The 15,685-nt window shown below is 42.1% G+C and overlaps 1 protein-coding gene across 17 annotated transcripts in view; it reads left to right on the forward strand.

The window, feature by feature from the left end:
* Positions 1-15,685, forward strand: part of itpr1b (inositol 1,4,5-trisphosphate receptor, type 1b) — a 118,568-nt gene that overhangs the window by 19,645 nt on the left and 83,238 nt on the right. For 6 of the 17 annotated variants that reach the window (XM_079510905.1, XM_079510919.1, XM_079510916.1 and 3 more), the window contains exons 6-30: positions 182-340; positions 1,238-1,336; positions 2,038-2,121; positions 2,301-2,447; positions 2,740-2,844; positions 3,489-3,533; positions 3,649-3,678; positions 4,319-4,473; positions 7,553-7,652; positions 7,743-7,903; positions 8,948-9,089; positions 10,107-10,265; positions 10,359-10,531; positions 11,036-11,155; positions 11,253-11,444; positions 11,809-12,060; positions 12,545-12,686; positions 12,786-12,939; positions 13,572-13,771; positions 13,862-13,985; positions 14,118-14,172; positions 14,253-14,418; positions 14,936-15,103; positions 15,349-15,390; positions 15,482-15,619. In XM_079510905.1, coding sequence (XP_079367031.1) covers positions 182-340; positions 1,238-1,336; positions 2,038-2,121; positions 2,301-2,447; positions 2,740-2,844; positions 3,489-3,533; positions 3,649-3,678; positions 4,319-4,473; positions 7,553-7,652; positions 7,743-7,903; positions 8,948-9,089; positions 10,107-10,265; positions 10,359-10,531; positions 11,036-11,155; positions 11,253-11,444; positions 11,809-12,060; positions 12,545-12,686; positions 12,786-12,939; positions 13,572-13,771; positions 13,862-13,985; positions 14,118-14,172; positions 14,253-14,418; positions 14,936-15,103; positions 15,349-15,390; positions 15,482-15,619 — 3,312 coding nt within the window. Of the gene's footprint in view, positions 1-181; positions 341-1,237; positions 1,337-2,037; positions 2,122-2,300; positions 2,448-2,739; positions 2,845-3,488; positions 3,534-3,648; positions 3,679-4,318; positions 4,474-4,634; positions 4,699-7,552; positions 7,653-7,742; positions 7,904-8,947; positions 9,090-10,106; positions 10,266-10,358; positions 10,532-11,035; positions 11,156-11,252; positions 11,445-11,808; positions 12,061-12,544; positions 12,687-12,785; positions 12,940-13,571; positions 13,772-13,861; positions 13,986-14,117; positions 14,173-14,252; positions 14,419-14,935; positions 15,104-15,348; positions 15,391-15,481; positions 15,620-15,685 lie in introns of those variants that run through there. The other 11 variants (XM_079510918.1, XM_079510907.1, XM_079510911.1 and 8 more) reach the window with 4 other exon arrangements.

Here is a 15,685-nt window from a genome sequence, read left to right on the forward strand (position 1 = left end):
GGCCTACTGAGCCCATCTTTGACATTTTTTCCATCTCCCATCTGCCCCATAGCTACAAGTCGCAAAATCTGTTGATTGAAGATTCTAGCATTGGAATGTATTATTGTATTTAAAATTATGAATGTCATGTTTGTGTGCATTATTTAAAAATGTGTTTCTTTTTATTTGTTTTTATGAACAGCTATTGCACTTAAAAAGCAATAAGTACCTGACAGTGAACAAGCGTCTGCCTGCGCTGCTGGAGAAGAATGCCATGAGGGTGACTTTGGACTCGGCTGGCAATGAGGGCTCTTGGTTCTACATTCAGCCCTTCTACAAGCTGCGCTCCCTGGGAGACAGTGTGGGTAGATAACCCAAAGATAATGGGGATAAAGTCAATAGTAGTTAAGAGAAACAACTCGGGTCACCTTCACATTTGGAAGCCTAAGGTTACTAAGGGTCCAGCAGCATGAGGCAGGCCATTCCCATCAGATAAATGAGGAATTTGTAATTCCTGTAATGTTGGGCAGGAATACCGTAGGTGAGATAGAGGCCACAGCTCTAGTCTTGTCCAGGTGTCTAGCTACTGCAAGATTTGAAGATTAATTCATTAAATCTAACCTGGTAAGACTTAGGCCAGCTAATCAGTTTATTCCAATTATGTTCACCACTTCACATACAGTGTAGGATCTCTGCTCCAGTATGCCCCCTACTGCCTGTCTGATGGCTAGCATCTATCCAACAGATGCTTTTATGATATTCACCAAACTGCATGTCCGAAGTTGATTGACATTTCAAACCGATGTTGCTAGTCTCTGAAGTTCTACGGCCTATTGTCATTTGAAGTCCCAGGATGTTCTCTTGACCCACATGGGACTAGTGCCAGACCTTGAGATTGCATTTAAAGTCGTCTATCTTCTTGAAGGACACTTCAGTTCTGGTCTTACAGAAACTGCAGTAATGTATCACTTCCTGTCTGGGTCCTTGTAATGGCAACAGTCCCTGTGGATAGATGTAGTATCACGGTCTTGCAGGATGTGTGTGTGTGTGTGTGTGTGTGTGTGTGTGTGTGTGTGTGTGTGTGTGTGTGTGTGTGTGTGTGTGTGTGTGTGTGTGTGTGTGTGTGTGTGTGTGTGTGTGTGTGTGTGTGTGTGTGTGTGTGTGTGTGTGTGTGTGTGTGTGTGTGTGTGTGTGTGTGTGTGCAAACGAACGCAGATTTCAGTGTAATGTTTGTTTGATTTATGGGCTCATTTTTCAGGTGGTGATTGGGGATAAAGTGGTTCTTAACCCTGTGAATGCTGGACAACCCTTACATGCCAGCAGTCATCAGCTAGTTGACAACCCAGGCTGCAATGAGGTACTGTGCATGAAGCTTTAATTAGCAGCAGTTGCTTTATTTGGAGTTGTAAACACCTCATGTAAGTAGTCATCTGTATATAATGCAAACCTACAGTATTTGTAGTAGTACAATATCTACTTTTGTTTTTTATTTCTTATAGGACTTTTACCAGAAATTGTTTATAGTTTATGCCGGTGAAGTATGTTGTATTTTCTGTCCTCAATCTTGTGCCAAACAAATGCACCTTTTGAAATGTTTATATTTGAAAATGTTGACGCGAGCATACTAGCTTTGCTAACGAGGAGGAGGGAGTCAAATGCCTTACATTTTAAGCTATCAACGTATATTTTATTGTCCACAGTGTCCAGTGGGTACTGCACACACACCCATTTGGATTATATGTAGTGAGAACAATGGCCAAATTGACTTGACTTGCTGACATGCATCTACAAAGATAAGGAAATGAGAATTATTAAAATTATTCAGCAGTGTCATATGTCTCATGCAGAAAGCTCAAATATTGCATTGGCAGAATTCCTTTATAGCTCTGAGGCCATATAAAATCCCCTACCTATGTCAAGCTCTACCAATGATCAGAAACTACCGGTATATTAGGAGGGCAACCTGGTTGGTTTTTACTGTTGTAAAGTAACTGTTGATTTGGTCACATTTTATTGTATAGATAGACAAATAATTCTGTCTGCATCTCTGTCTTTCAGGTGAATTCTGTAAATTGCAATACTAGTTGGAAAGTCACTCTGTTCATGCAATGGAGTGACAACAAGGAGACCATACTAAAGGGGGTTAGTACTGTTTAAGCCAGATTGTTTTTGTGCGCAACTCTGTGCAACCAAGTATAAATCAGGCTACGTAAGCTTATGAAATTAACTTATCAGCACCTATTAGATACTCTACTTGATCTACTGTACTCCTTGCTCTCTCTCTCTCTCTCTCTGTGTGCCTCTTGTTTGTTTACTGTCAGGGTGATGTCGTGCGGATGTTCCATGCGGAACAGGAGAAGTTCCTCACCTGTGATGACCACAGGAAGAAGCAACATGTTTTTCTCAGGACAACAGGACGACAGTCTGCCACATCTGCCACCAGTAGCAAAGCACTCTGGGAAGTTGAGGTGCGCTCAACTTCGCTTTGTCTACCTCACTGTATACCGGTACCTGTGATATCATGTAATTGACGAGGTCGGTGTATATTGTCTTATCACATACCCAGCCATTATTTGCCCTGCTTGAGGTCGTTTTTAAAGAGCCGAGAAGGTGATAACTGATAACCCTTAGGGGTGATAACCGATACTCCCTAGAGCGCCATATGACAGTTAGCAATTGGTATTCGGAGTTATCCACCAAGGGCAAGTGTGTGCGACGGAGGTCATAATCTATGTTTATAAGCTTGTTTTCCTGTACCAGGTGGTCCACCATGACCCATGTCGAGGAGGAGCAGGCTACTGGAACAGCCTGTTCCGGTTCAAACACCTGGCCACGGGTTGCTACATGGCTGCAGAGGTGGGTGAGGTGTGTGTGGCTCGATTTCCATCCTTTTGCATACTATTACGATTGCATAGCTGTGCTTATCATTAAAGTATTCATCAACCCACAAGCTAGAGAGAGAGAGAGAGAGAGATGATTTTGAAGTTACTGATTATCAAGTATCAAAATCCTACAAGCAATGTCTGGGGTGCTTACAAAAGCCAGAGTAGACGTTAAAATGACTCCAAACATTTTTGAAAGTGAAATATCCCTTTACGCTCTGCACATTTGGAGCTAAATCTTGATGGTGTCCAATATATTCTATTTATAATTTTGAATTGAATCAACCTTGTACGTAGTTCTCTTGACATTTTCCTTCCATTCCTAAGAATTCTAACCCAATCACCATCTGATATTGTAAGTCCTAAATCCCTTTCCCATGGTAACTTGGATGTGAATTTACACTGGTCAGAGGCATCTAGGAACATGGCATAGTATGTAGAAGCCTCATGACCCAGTCCAAATATTTTAAAAATAATTTCCACTGTGTTAATTTTAGGGGGGGGAGCTACTCATGTTTTGAATGAATGAATGAAGGTTCATGTGACAAATTTACATCAAATAATAATATCAAAACCTTGGAACCTAGAAGCTGCAAATCTTATTTTAGATTGTGCTCTCTCTCCCAGGTGAACCCAGACTTTGAGGAGGAAAGCACTGAGCCTCGAGCCTCGGTAAGTCGGTCAGAGATTCTTCTTTCTGCATGCTTAGCTGTGTTGTCCTATTCTACCCTACTCTACTTCTCCTGATCGCATCTGTTCAATAACTGGCTTTTGCTTTCTCGTGTAGGTGGTGGACTTTACACCCTTTAACTTCCAGGTACTGTCAATCATTATTGCAATCTGTCTAGCATCTGATCACCCATCTAAATTAAACCCCACCAGCCATACAGACATTTCTCATTGGTATTTATTTGATGCAGGGAATTTATGTCTCCTGGTGTCCCCTATATTCCAATAAATGTTTAGATTTCTGCGTTAGTGATTTTTCAAGGAGCGATATCCCTACATTAGTAATTGCTGTAGTTGTGGTAATGATAGTAATTTTCCACAAGGTGTCATCAAGTATTATGATGCATTTCCTATTGGAAATCACCAGTAGATGGCAGTGTTGTACAAGATATTTCAGATTGTGGCAGGTTTCTATACTAGTAGTTAGCCTACTTGACTGTACATGCACCTCCAAGTCTATGATCTTTCAAACACTAGTTGCTGTCAGAAAAAAACAGGAGTAACCAGGTGCTCACAGGAGATATCAAGATCCTTATAGTAAAAAATATAAAAGGTGCTCACATGGATCAAACAGGATGAAGACATGAAAACAACAGATAATCCGGGCACTCAAAGGTATAAAGAGCAATAGCCTGGCTATCCTCTTTTTACCTTTGGGTGCCCGGATTGTCTGTTGTTTTTGCTGGTTGGTATACCCTTCAGTACTGTGTATACTTTTGTGATTGAAGGTGGATGGAGATCATGAAGCTCTACGAGCACGTCTGCGTGCACCCCAGGAGAAGGCCATGTACACCCTGGTGCCTGTTCCCGATGGCATGGACATCTCCTCTATCTTTGAGCTTGACCCTACCACTCTGAGAGGAGGGGACTCCATGGTGCCCAGGTATGGCATGGACATCTCCTCTATCTTTGAGCTTGACCCTACCACTCTGAGAGGAGGGGACTCCATGGTGCCCAGGTATGGCATGGACATCTCCTCTATCTTTGAGCTTGACCCTACCACTCTGAGAGGAGGGGACTCCATGGTGCCCAGGTATGGCATGGACATCTCCTCTATCTTTGAGCTTGACCCTACCACTCTGAGAGGAGGGGACTCCATGGTGCCCAGGTATTGCATTATGCACATGGTAAAACCTTTTGTATTCATTTCACTCTTGGGAGTGTGAAATGGGTGTAAATTAACCCTGATAATATACTGTGCACTTGGACACACGCCACTCATGCTGTAATACAGTATATCCAAGGCTACTATCAGGACAACCAACTTATCCAAGACTATCCAAGTCTATGTGCGGCTAAGAAGAGCCAAATAGGAAAACTGTCTCACAGATAAGTGCCTAGCTCGGAATGTTGCTATCACTATGCCAAATGACTGAGCTGACATCATGCATACAGACAGACAGACAGACAGACAGACAGACAGACAGACAGACAGACAGACAGACAGCCTCCTTCTTCTGTTGTATCGCTTCAGAACTGCAGCTCACGCTGCGATCCGTTGTGAGCTGGTAGATCTGCTATATTTGGTGCATGAAACACGTGCAACTAATTATAAATCAAGCCCAAGGGCCCTGCTTGCCTCTGTAGTGCCAGTGCAAGACTGTTGATGCTGGTCACCTGATGGTGACCAGACACTTGAGACTCCCGTTCACACTGTTGATCGGTTTACATTTTTGGCAGACACTGGCATTTAGCTGGCAGGGGAAGGTACATCTGCTATAGCAGCAGAGTTCAAGGTGAGCAGAGCTACTTTAGCTGTTCAGGATAGCAGAGGCTAAAACATTTTTCATTTCATGACATGGGATCACTTTGTCATCATTTTCAGGAATTCTCAATTCGGTGTATTTTACATGCAGTGTTAGATTATTTTTCTTTTGATAGAAGCTCGAGGCAGTGGCAGTGTGCATATTTCAGTTTTTCCCATTTCCAAATAATGTCTCTGAAATGGACTCTGAAAACAAAAAAACGTATTCAAAACGCTTGTTTCATTTCTGTCATGTATGTGCAATTGTGCTTGCATGCGCACATCCTTGAGTGTTTACAGTATGTATGTACAGTACGTATTGTATGTGTGTATGGCCTCTTTGGATCACATTACAGATATATTCAATTTATGGACAATGACATGCCTCTAAGCAGAGTTCACATGTTACATAAATGTCCTGTACTCGGCACAATCACACAACCACCAGCTAGAAATCATATTTCGTATTATAAATAATCTGCTTTTTTACTGCAAAGTTAGATATCCCAGTTCTTATACTAATGTCGATATGCAGTGTAGTGTGAAATATATTGGTAACAGCAGGTGTGGCATAAAAAACTCTCACAATTGACTCCCATCCACATACCAGAGTATATTGATAAAAATGAGTGAGCCCTTGCTGTTTGGTATCACTGCACATGTATCAATAAAAAAATGCAGCAAATTGAGAGTTCCTAACATCGCCTCAAAGGGGATTGGAACTACCCTCCCATCTTTGGCTTTGATTTATGATGGCCCAGCCAAATCTAAATGCCAGAACATAATTGGATGCCCATCACTCCATGGGAATTGTACCAGCTTTTCTTTTTATGTACCTAAACGTTTCAGGGTTATGGTGGTAAAAACAATTTGCAGCAATGCTTATACCAAGGCCAACCATGGCATGAAAATGATCTGCCAGATCTACAAGCTCACAACATGTCATGTTGTGAAGCGTAAGATTGTAGCTCTGCTATTCTTTGTGAATATATTTGGTGTAGAGAAGAAAAAAAGGGGGGTTGAATGTCAGATAACACCAAGTAGGCTGGGTTACTGAATGGTGATGAAGTCACCATCTTTGATTTGAAGGGGCAGAGCCTATTTGCACCTTGTGTCAAAGCCTCCATTGTGTGTCACATCAAGTACTGTGTGCAAACTGTGCACTGTGCATGCCTGCACTGCCTGCCTGCAATTGCAGGCTACTATTGCTGGCACCTCCCATGCCTACCTGAAATAACCCCACATATCTCAGACATGGGCACTAGGTGTGAGAGTAATTAGTAGCTGTACACAAAGGTAAGCCTGTCCATTGGCCGATTATACAACGCCTGCCAGGAATATGGCCAGTGTCTGCTGTCTGTGCTAAAGGTTGAGTGCATACAGATTGAAAATCTGCGTTTGTTTGTTCACACACACACACACACACACACACACATACATACATACATACATACATACATACATACATACATACATACTGTACAAAGATGGAAGGGAGGTCTGGAGTTCCCACATAGTCATTACCGTATGTGTAAAGTTTCAGTGTTGTGAGGGAAGTGATAGGGAATTAAGAATAATCAGCTACTTTGTCACCACACCACGGCCTGTTGCTATTGGACCTACACTTAATGTGAAAGTATTATACCTGTACAACCACTATGATTATCCAAATAATCTCCTGTTAATGCCTTAATGAAAGACGGAAAGTAGAGTACATGATGCATAGCCGTAAAAGCTAAAATTCAATTGTAACTGGTAACCAATATAGGCCTGAAGCAAACCTTCATTTTTTTTAGCAAGATACTAGAAATGGTGTTTCAATCAACTCTCAACAATTTCTGTTAGTACAAAATATGATGTGGTGGTACAGTACAAATAACATAAATTATGATACAGTGCTTAGTCATTTACATTTTATATTCAGATGGTGTTGCTCCAGTGACTTACACGGATGGGGATAGGGGCTCAATGTCTTGCTAAACGAAACACGGATGGGGAATTGGGGATAGGGGCTCAATGTCTTGCTAGACGAAACAGCTTACTGTATACTGTATGACTGTTGATGGACAAACAATATTTGTAGCTGTTGAAGGCATTGAGCCTAAGGTCCTTTCTATTGTGAAATGGACTCTACCCACAAGGCCAGACTTATGCCACAGAAATTGTTGCATTGTGTTTTGCTTTTGTCATCTGAGACAATCACGTGTTTGACTTGTAGGAGCTCCTTTGCGAGGCTAAGGCACCTGTGCACCAACACATGGGTCCATAGCACCAACAACCCTATCGACAAAGAAGAAGAAAAACCTGTTATGTTGCGGGTGAGTACTTTTGTTGATGCGGATGTCGATATTATAATTAATGTACATATGTGACTGATAACATATTGTAAAAGCAATTCCTCATTCCAGATTGGAACATCAGCTGTAAAAGAGGACAAGGAAGCTTTCGCTATCGTACCAGTGCCACCTGCTGAAGTGCGTGATTTAGACTTTGCCAACGACGCAAGCAAAGTTTTAGCATCCATTGCTGGCAAACTGGAGAAGGGTACAATCACACAGAACGAAAGGAGGTATGTCTGGGGAAGGTGACCTGCTGAAAGTGTATCTAGAATTCCCATTGATGCAGTTTTTGCTCTCTACCAGAGACGCACAATTCTTCCACTATGAGAAAAACAAACTAGTAACTACAATATTAATATTCTAGGGCCCAGGACAGGGTTATTCAACTAGATTAGGCCGTGGGCCACAACTGTAGACTGATTGTGTGTGTGTGTGTATATATATATATATATATATATATATTCATTGTATATATATATATTATATATACATTTGTGCACAGTGATGAGCAGGATAATATATGTCTATGCAGGTATATGCTACCTTAGAATAGATTTGTCTATTTGACAGTGCAGAAACATAATTGCCTTGACGTTAACAAGCATCAACGAGCACCAGCTGGAAACACACACACACACACACACACACACACACACACACACACACACACACACACACACACACACACACTCACCCTCGTCGGTGCTCTAGTCTAAAGTGAGTGGAGTCTATCTCATTTCTCTCCAAAAGAATATGGTAATCTCACACTTCATAAAACACACACCATACCTGTAACTTTCATTAGCCATAATTCCATAATCCATTCTTCCAGGGGCCATTAGGGGGCGTCTCGCGGGCTGCATTTGGCCCGCAGGCCACCAGTTGAATACCCCTGGCCTAGGAATGGATATAGTTTATTTATTAAAATATATTGTGAATGTAGAAAAATGAATTTGTTGGCTTGTACAGTATACTGTTTGTTGCTACATCAGCACTATTTTCCTATTTCATAATGCACTATTTTCCTATTACAGAATTGTAAGAGCACTATTTTCCTAATAATACAATAATATATTTATTTTACTGTAATATACGCTTACACTTCATATGCTTATAGTTAACATTTTACCTACTGTATATCATGTTTGAATATACAGGTATGATTTCAGTAGCTTGCACCCATATGCTGGAAAGCTGAGCTCCACACGCTAGATTGCACCTCTTCCTGGCAACCTGGCAATTCCACGTCTCCTTTTGGATTCTTTACTTTCCAGGTTTGTGACCAAGCTGCTAGAGGACCTTGTGTTCTTTGTGGTGGACATTCCCAACAGTGGACAGGATGTTCTGGAGATCATGGTCAACAGGCCCAACAGGGAGAGACAGAAACTGATGAGGGAACAGAACATTCTCAAACAGGTTAGCCACAAACCTCAGATATGGAATTTGACGTTTCAAGACGTTACCTCTAAGTTGCTTAACAAACATCTGATACACACAAAAAGTGTGCAAATGCATTCTGTGGAGTTATTCAAAAGGAAGTGAAATCTACCAAAACTAAGATCAAAACTAACCCAAGACTGAGCGATGACGTTGGATGAAATTCCCTTTTAAAATGGTCTAATATAAGATGGTAATTATCTCCACCAGGCCAAAGGCATGGGGAGAGAGGGCTATATCTTGTGCCACCTCTTAACCCTTATCCCTAAACTTATTTGCCATTCTTTACTATTTAAAAAAAACCTTTTAAAATAGTTCAAATAGCTGATCTACAAGCTCACAACGTGTAGATGTAGATCGGCTAGTTGAACTATTTTAAAATGATTTTCAAAATAGTAAAAAATGGCAAAATAAGTTTAGGGATGAGGGATAAGGGTGGCGCAAGATGGAGCCCAGAGTATATTTTGCACTCCGTCCGTCTGTGCGTGTGTCTGCGCCACCAGGAGGCCGACTTTTGTAAAACACATTTTTTGATATTACTCCTCCAGATTTTGTCCAAAAATCCCGTTACACAGTATCTCTATAGTCATATGCTCAAGACCGATCTGTCCGATATTTCATATTCCATCCTAATTGGCTAATAATGGCGTTCAAAGTTTTCAGGATTGACCCGTTTGAACAAAAAGCCACATCATGAACACAGCGTGCAATTTACGTGAAATCTTTCACAGACTTTCCTACTAGGCTGAGGAATATATCCCACCCTTTTCAGATTGGCCTGTTATAGCGCCACCAACAGGTGTAGTTTTGCAAAACACATTTTTGGAACAAAATGCCTCAAATCATCCAATTGCCATCCAAGGCGTAAGAAGAAATGCCACCCTTTTCACATTGGCCTATTATAGCGCCACCAGGAGGCCACAACCTGACCTGCCGTGGTGGAGACCTGTGCCCCGAGGGGCACTTTATCTAGTTACAAATGTGTTGCATCTACAGATCTTCAAACTTCTCCAAGCCCCTTTCACGGACAGTGGAGATGGACCCATGCTGCGACTGGAGGAGCTGGGAGACCAGCGACACGCCCCCTTCAGACACATTTGTAGGCTTTGTTATCGAGTGCTACGCCACTCTCAGCAAGATTACAGGAAGAACCAGGTAGGTGGCCATAACTGCTCTGTCCTGACCCCGGGTACCTTGACCTCACCTTCATCAGTACGCTGAACTTTAATATTCTGTTTCCCTTTGCAGGAGTACATAGCCAAACAGTTCCGTTTTATGCAGAAGCAGATAGGCTACGATGTGTTGGCAGAGGACACAATAACAGCCCTGCTCCACAACAACCGCAAACTGTTGGAGAAACACATCACCGCTGCTGAGATAGACACGTTTGTCACTCTAGTGAGGAAAAATCGAGAGCCCAGGTGAGACTCACAGAGGACAGGCCCTGGCTGGCATCGTAAACTGGCACGCAAGTTCGTTTTTTGGGGCGGTTTGGGTCGGTTTTGTTTGTCTAACAGTTGCTAAGGAATTCAAATATATGGAGATGTATTCAAATGTATTCGTGGTGGGATGAGTGGAGTTGTTTGTGTGGGACCTTGGCACTGCAGGTAACTTGCATTTGACAGTGTGTGCTGCTGTTGAGTTCACATGGTGCCTGGCGTTGTTGATGATTTGGGTGCCAGGCTCATACGTGGACATTGATAAAGAGGGTCTATACAGTTTGGATGGTAATGATACCATGAGGGCACAATTGTACTGTACATGACTGGGCATTAGCTTCCCTCCGTGTACATTGCAGGACTTGGTCAAGTATTGGCCCTAAGAAATTACATGCCACAACAGCCAAAGAATTGTGTTGGATAGGGACTTTCTAAACCTCTTCTAAGCTCTGGAGCCCATGAAGAATGCCATCTCTCCCCATGCAGGTTCCTGGATTACCTGTCAGATCTGTGTGTGTCCATGAACAAATCCATACCTGTGACACAGGAACTCATCTGTAATGCAGTACTGGATCCAGCCAATAGCGACATCCTCATTGATACCAAGTTAGCTTCTCCCCTCAATGCATTTTCATTGACTTTTATTTTTTTTAGCCAACTCAAATGAATATTTAGAAATTGTTTTCCCTGTGCTGTTTACCAGACTGGTCCTGTCGAGGTTTGAGATTGAAGTATCGGCCAATGATGAGAATCCAGTGGAAGCAGAGGATGAGGAGGAGGTGTGGTTGTTCTGGAAGGACAATGGCAAGGAGATCCACAGTAAGAGCATCAGAGAACTGGCTCAGGACGCCAGAGAGGGTCAGAAGGAAGACCAGGATGTGGTCAGCTACTACAGGTTTGAGTTCTGCACCATAGTGTTAACATTTTATTGATGAAGAGAAAGACAGAAGTTAGGTTTTGTTTTTTAAACTTAAACTACTGTAGCTGTGCCTGCGTGTGGTTGAAACATTTAAAAAATGGTAGAGGTCACCTTTTGAATTTCTACAGAGATTATATTCTTATTTGTATACAAAATCTAGCCATAGGAACCTGGCGCCAAGCCTGTAAAAATACATCATCAGTCATCACTAGAACATTTTATTTCAATTCTTTATGAAAAGTCTTGTCCACTGTGTGTGCATGGTTACACAAGCGTTTGATTTAAAATCCAGCAAATAAGTAAGATCCAACTCCAAATATGAAATGACTATTTGTTTTAGGTACCAGCTGAACCTGTTTGCCAGAATGTGTCTGGACCGTCAGTACCTGGCCATCAATAAGATTTCTGGTCAGCTCGATGTCGACCTGATCCTACGCTGCATGTCTGACGAGGACCTGCCCTTTGACCTGCGTGCCTCCTTCTGCCGCATGATGCTTCATATGCACGTGGACCGCGACCCCCAGGAGCAGGTCACTCCTGTCAAATATGCCCGCCTCTGGTCTGAGATCCCCTCACAGATTGCCATTGATGAGTGAGTTTGGATCATGGCCTTGTTGGTTCAGTCATAGGAGACCCAAGATTATCATTCTGAAGTGGCAGCTATTACACACACATACAATTGCACATACTGTAGCACACCTACCTCAATATTTGATCACGTTCCACACACACTGACACATGACACTTTGTATATTAAGACTGCACACACAAACATATGCCCTCAAAAATGGACATGCACATATAAACACACACATACCGCACAGTGAGCACATGTACACATGGACTAGGACTCATACACACAGCAACTTCAAGCACCTCAAAGTGTGCTATGGCTAATATTATTATAATTAATTAATTCCTTACTATTGTAGGTATATTTAATGCATTTGTTATTGCTATTGTTGCTGCAGTCAGTGTTGAGGAACAAAAAACAAAGCATTTTACTCTTGTGTACTCATATAAGATGTAGTAAAAGTCATCTTGAACGTTAGACATAATGAATCTGTTCTTCTTAGCTATGATAGTGATGGAACGTCCAGAGATGAGATCAAAGAGCGTTTCTCGCTCACCATGGATTTCGTGGAGAACTATCTCAGAGAAGTGGTCTCACAGAACATTCCCTTTTCTGACAAGGAGAAAAACAAGCTCACCTTTGAGGTACTGGCTTCTTTATGAAAGTGTTTGGGCAGATAAGAATTCAGTTTGGGTTTAGATTTAATGTAACTCACAGAGTCTGTGTTCTTTGTTTGATGATAGGTTGTGAACTTGGCAAGAAACCTCATCTACTTTGGTTTCTACAACTTCAGTGATCTGCTGCGACTGACTAAGATCTTACTCAACATTTTGGACTGTGTACATATCAGCACGATATACCCTGTCATCAAACTGGAGAAGGAAGATGACAACAAAGGTTAACACCCAAATCCATCGTATTAGTAGATTTCAGTGAGAAGAGGAGCTTGATTTGGTGCTGTATACAGTGAGATTTAGTAGACAATTTGGCTCGATTCTCTTCTACCAAGCTTCAAAACAATATGAAATACATTGATATCTTTTCCTTCCTACTGTACATACTGCTATTCCTATTGATTATGTGGGAGAATAGCAAAGGGGGGAACTGCCCCAGTTACTGTATGTATCAATTTAATTACATTTATTTATTTACCAGGGACAGTACACACTACACATCATTTAACATTTCATTTTCACATCTATGTGAAAACTTCACAATGTATGTCATAGTGAAGACCTGTAGTGGCAAGACTGGCAGCATAATGCCACATAAAGCATTATTCTTTGCTTTGCAAACTTCTTTGTGTGTGAATAGTGAGGAAATGTTCTGTATTTCTTTAACTATATGAAGCCAAAAACATAAATGTGTTTATGGCTGTCTTTGTCTGTAGCCGGCAGTAACGTGATGAAGTCCATTCATGTTTATGGCTGTTGGTCTTTGTCTGTAGCCGGCAGTAACGTGATGAAGTCTGTTGGTCTTTGTCTGTAGCCGGCAGTAACGTGATGAAGTCTGTTGGTCTTTGTCTGTAGCCGGCAGTAACGTGATGAAGTCCATTCATGGAGTCGGTGAGTTGATGACCCAGGTGGTTTTGCGGGGTGGTGGCTTTCTGCACACCACACCAACCCACCAGCCAGAAGGAACTGTGCCTGGTGTCAAGGCCCAGGTTGAGCCAGAGAGAGAAGATATCATGGTCATGGACACTAAGCTGAAGATAATTGAGATTCTACAAGTAAGTCATAGTGCATACGGTAGTAGGTTTTTTGTTTTTAATTCTGCTTTTGATTTGATACATCTTTCTTTCTTTCTTTCTTTCTTTTAGTTCATTTTGAATGTACGTCTGGACTACCGGATCTCCTGCCTGCTCTGTATTTTCAAGAGACAGTTTGATGAAAGCAACCCACAGACTGACAACAGTGCCAGTCAAGATGGAAGCAATGTGACGGGTTAGAAGATTAACACAACACCACATATCATGATTGATATCTCTGTAATCCATTTAGCATTTCCCTCATGAACCTTTCCCTTGGTATGGTCATTATAATGTTTATTGCTTGAATCATTTCAATTAACGACAGGAAATCTTGACTTTGAGAACATTGAGGAACAGGCGGAGGCGATCTTTGGAGGAAGGTAATTAATTACTGGTCTCATTAAGCTGAAGTGCTGCAGTCCATAGTGAGAAGCAGTCCCTGACACGTTTTTCCTTTCAGTGAGGAGAACACTCCACTGGACCTAGATGACCATGGGGGCCGTACTTTCCTAAGGGTGCTGCTTCACTTGACCATGCATGACTACCCTCCTCTGGTGTCTGGAGCCCTCCAACTGCTTTTCAGGCACTTCAGCCAAAGGCAGGAGGTCCTTATGGCCTTCAAACAAGTATGCTCCAGCACCCGATGACACGTCATGTTAACGTATCCCCATCCCCTCTGCTGAGTCTAAAGCCAGAATCTAACCTAAAAATTAAAGTGACTTGCATAGTATTACATACTCAAACTAAGTTATCATTTTATTCAGGTAAAGTGTTGAACCCACAAGAGCTCTTCATCAGGGTTATTTATTGTGCTAGGTCAAAATTTTATTTATGTAAATATATAATTTACTGGGAGCAACAGTGAGCATGTAAAACTTTCTATTACCACAAGTACGCATTCCCATGAAACATCTTCTTAACACCCTTAAACCCTATACTTAGATAAGTGGGGTTCCCAAGGGCTCTATACTTGGTCCATTGCTTTTTTCCATCTACACCAAATCGCTCTGCCGAAAACAACACAATGCATAGTGTTCAGTTGTGAGTTTTTTGCCTAATGTTCACCCCAGAATGAATGCGTTCATGACATTAAGAAATTGTCCAAGATTTCTGTAAATAACGCCTCCTGTTCTGGAAATGTAGGTGCAGCTCCTGGTCACTAGTCAAGATGTGGAAAACTACAAGCAGATCAAGTCAGACCTGGACCAGCTGCGTTCCATCGTAGAGAAGTCTGAACTGTGGGTCTACAAGAGACAAGGAGAAGATGGGATGGATGGCGACGGGCCTTCAGAGTCGGACAACAAAAAAAAGGTAAGGACTCGAAGTTGTCATTAATAGTCTTTCTTGACTGGCCGACCAAAAAAGTGTCTTATAGAAGATGCATGGTCGCAGCACAACATGATTCGTGCACTTGTTGGTGAAGCAGGAAATGAATGGTTTAGCTACATAGCATAGCCTCATCAGGGCAGTGGCAGTGCTATATAATGTGATACATCTCAATGCTTTTTCTCACTGCTTGTTTTTCTTCTAAATCTCTGGGTCGTATTGATATCCAGGGAGACTCCACCAGCAGTTATAACTACAGAGTTGTAAAGGAGGTACGGCCATTCGCATTTACTCTTATGTATTCCCTCTCATACGTCTGTGGTAACGTAACACTTCTTTAACGCCCTGCCTCCTTGCGTTCAGGTCTTGCAGCGTCTTAGCAAGCTTTGTGTCCATGAGGGGATCTCGGGGAAGAAGAGCAAGAAACAGCAGCAGAGGCTGCTGAGGAACATGGGAGCTCACAGTGTGGTGCTTGAGCTCCTGCAGATCCCCTATGAGAAGGTACCACACAGGCAGACAAACGTTTAGAATGCATACAAAATAAGCGATTGGTAACATTGGTAGTAC

Source organism: Electrona antarctica, assembly GCF_951216825.1.
Source record: "Electrona antarctica genome assembly, chromosome: 9".
NCBI classification, from domain to species: Eukaryota; Metazoa; Chordata; class Actinopteri; order Myctophiformes; family Myctophidae; genus Electrona; species Electrona antarctica.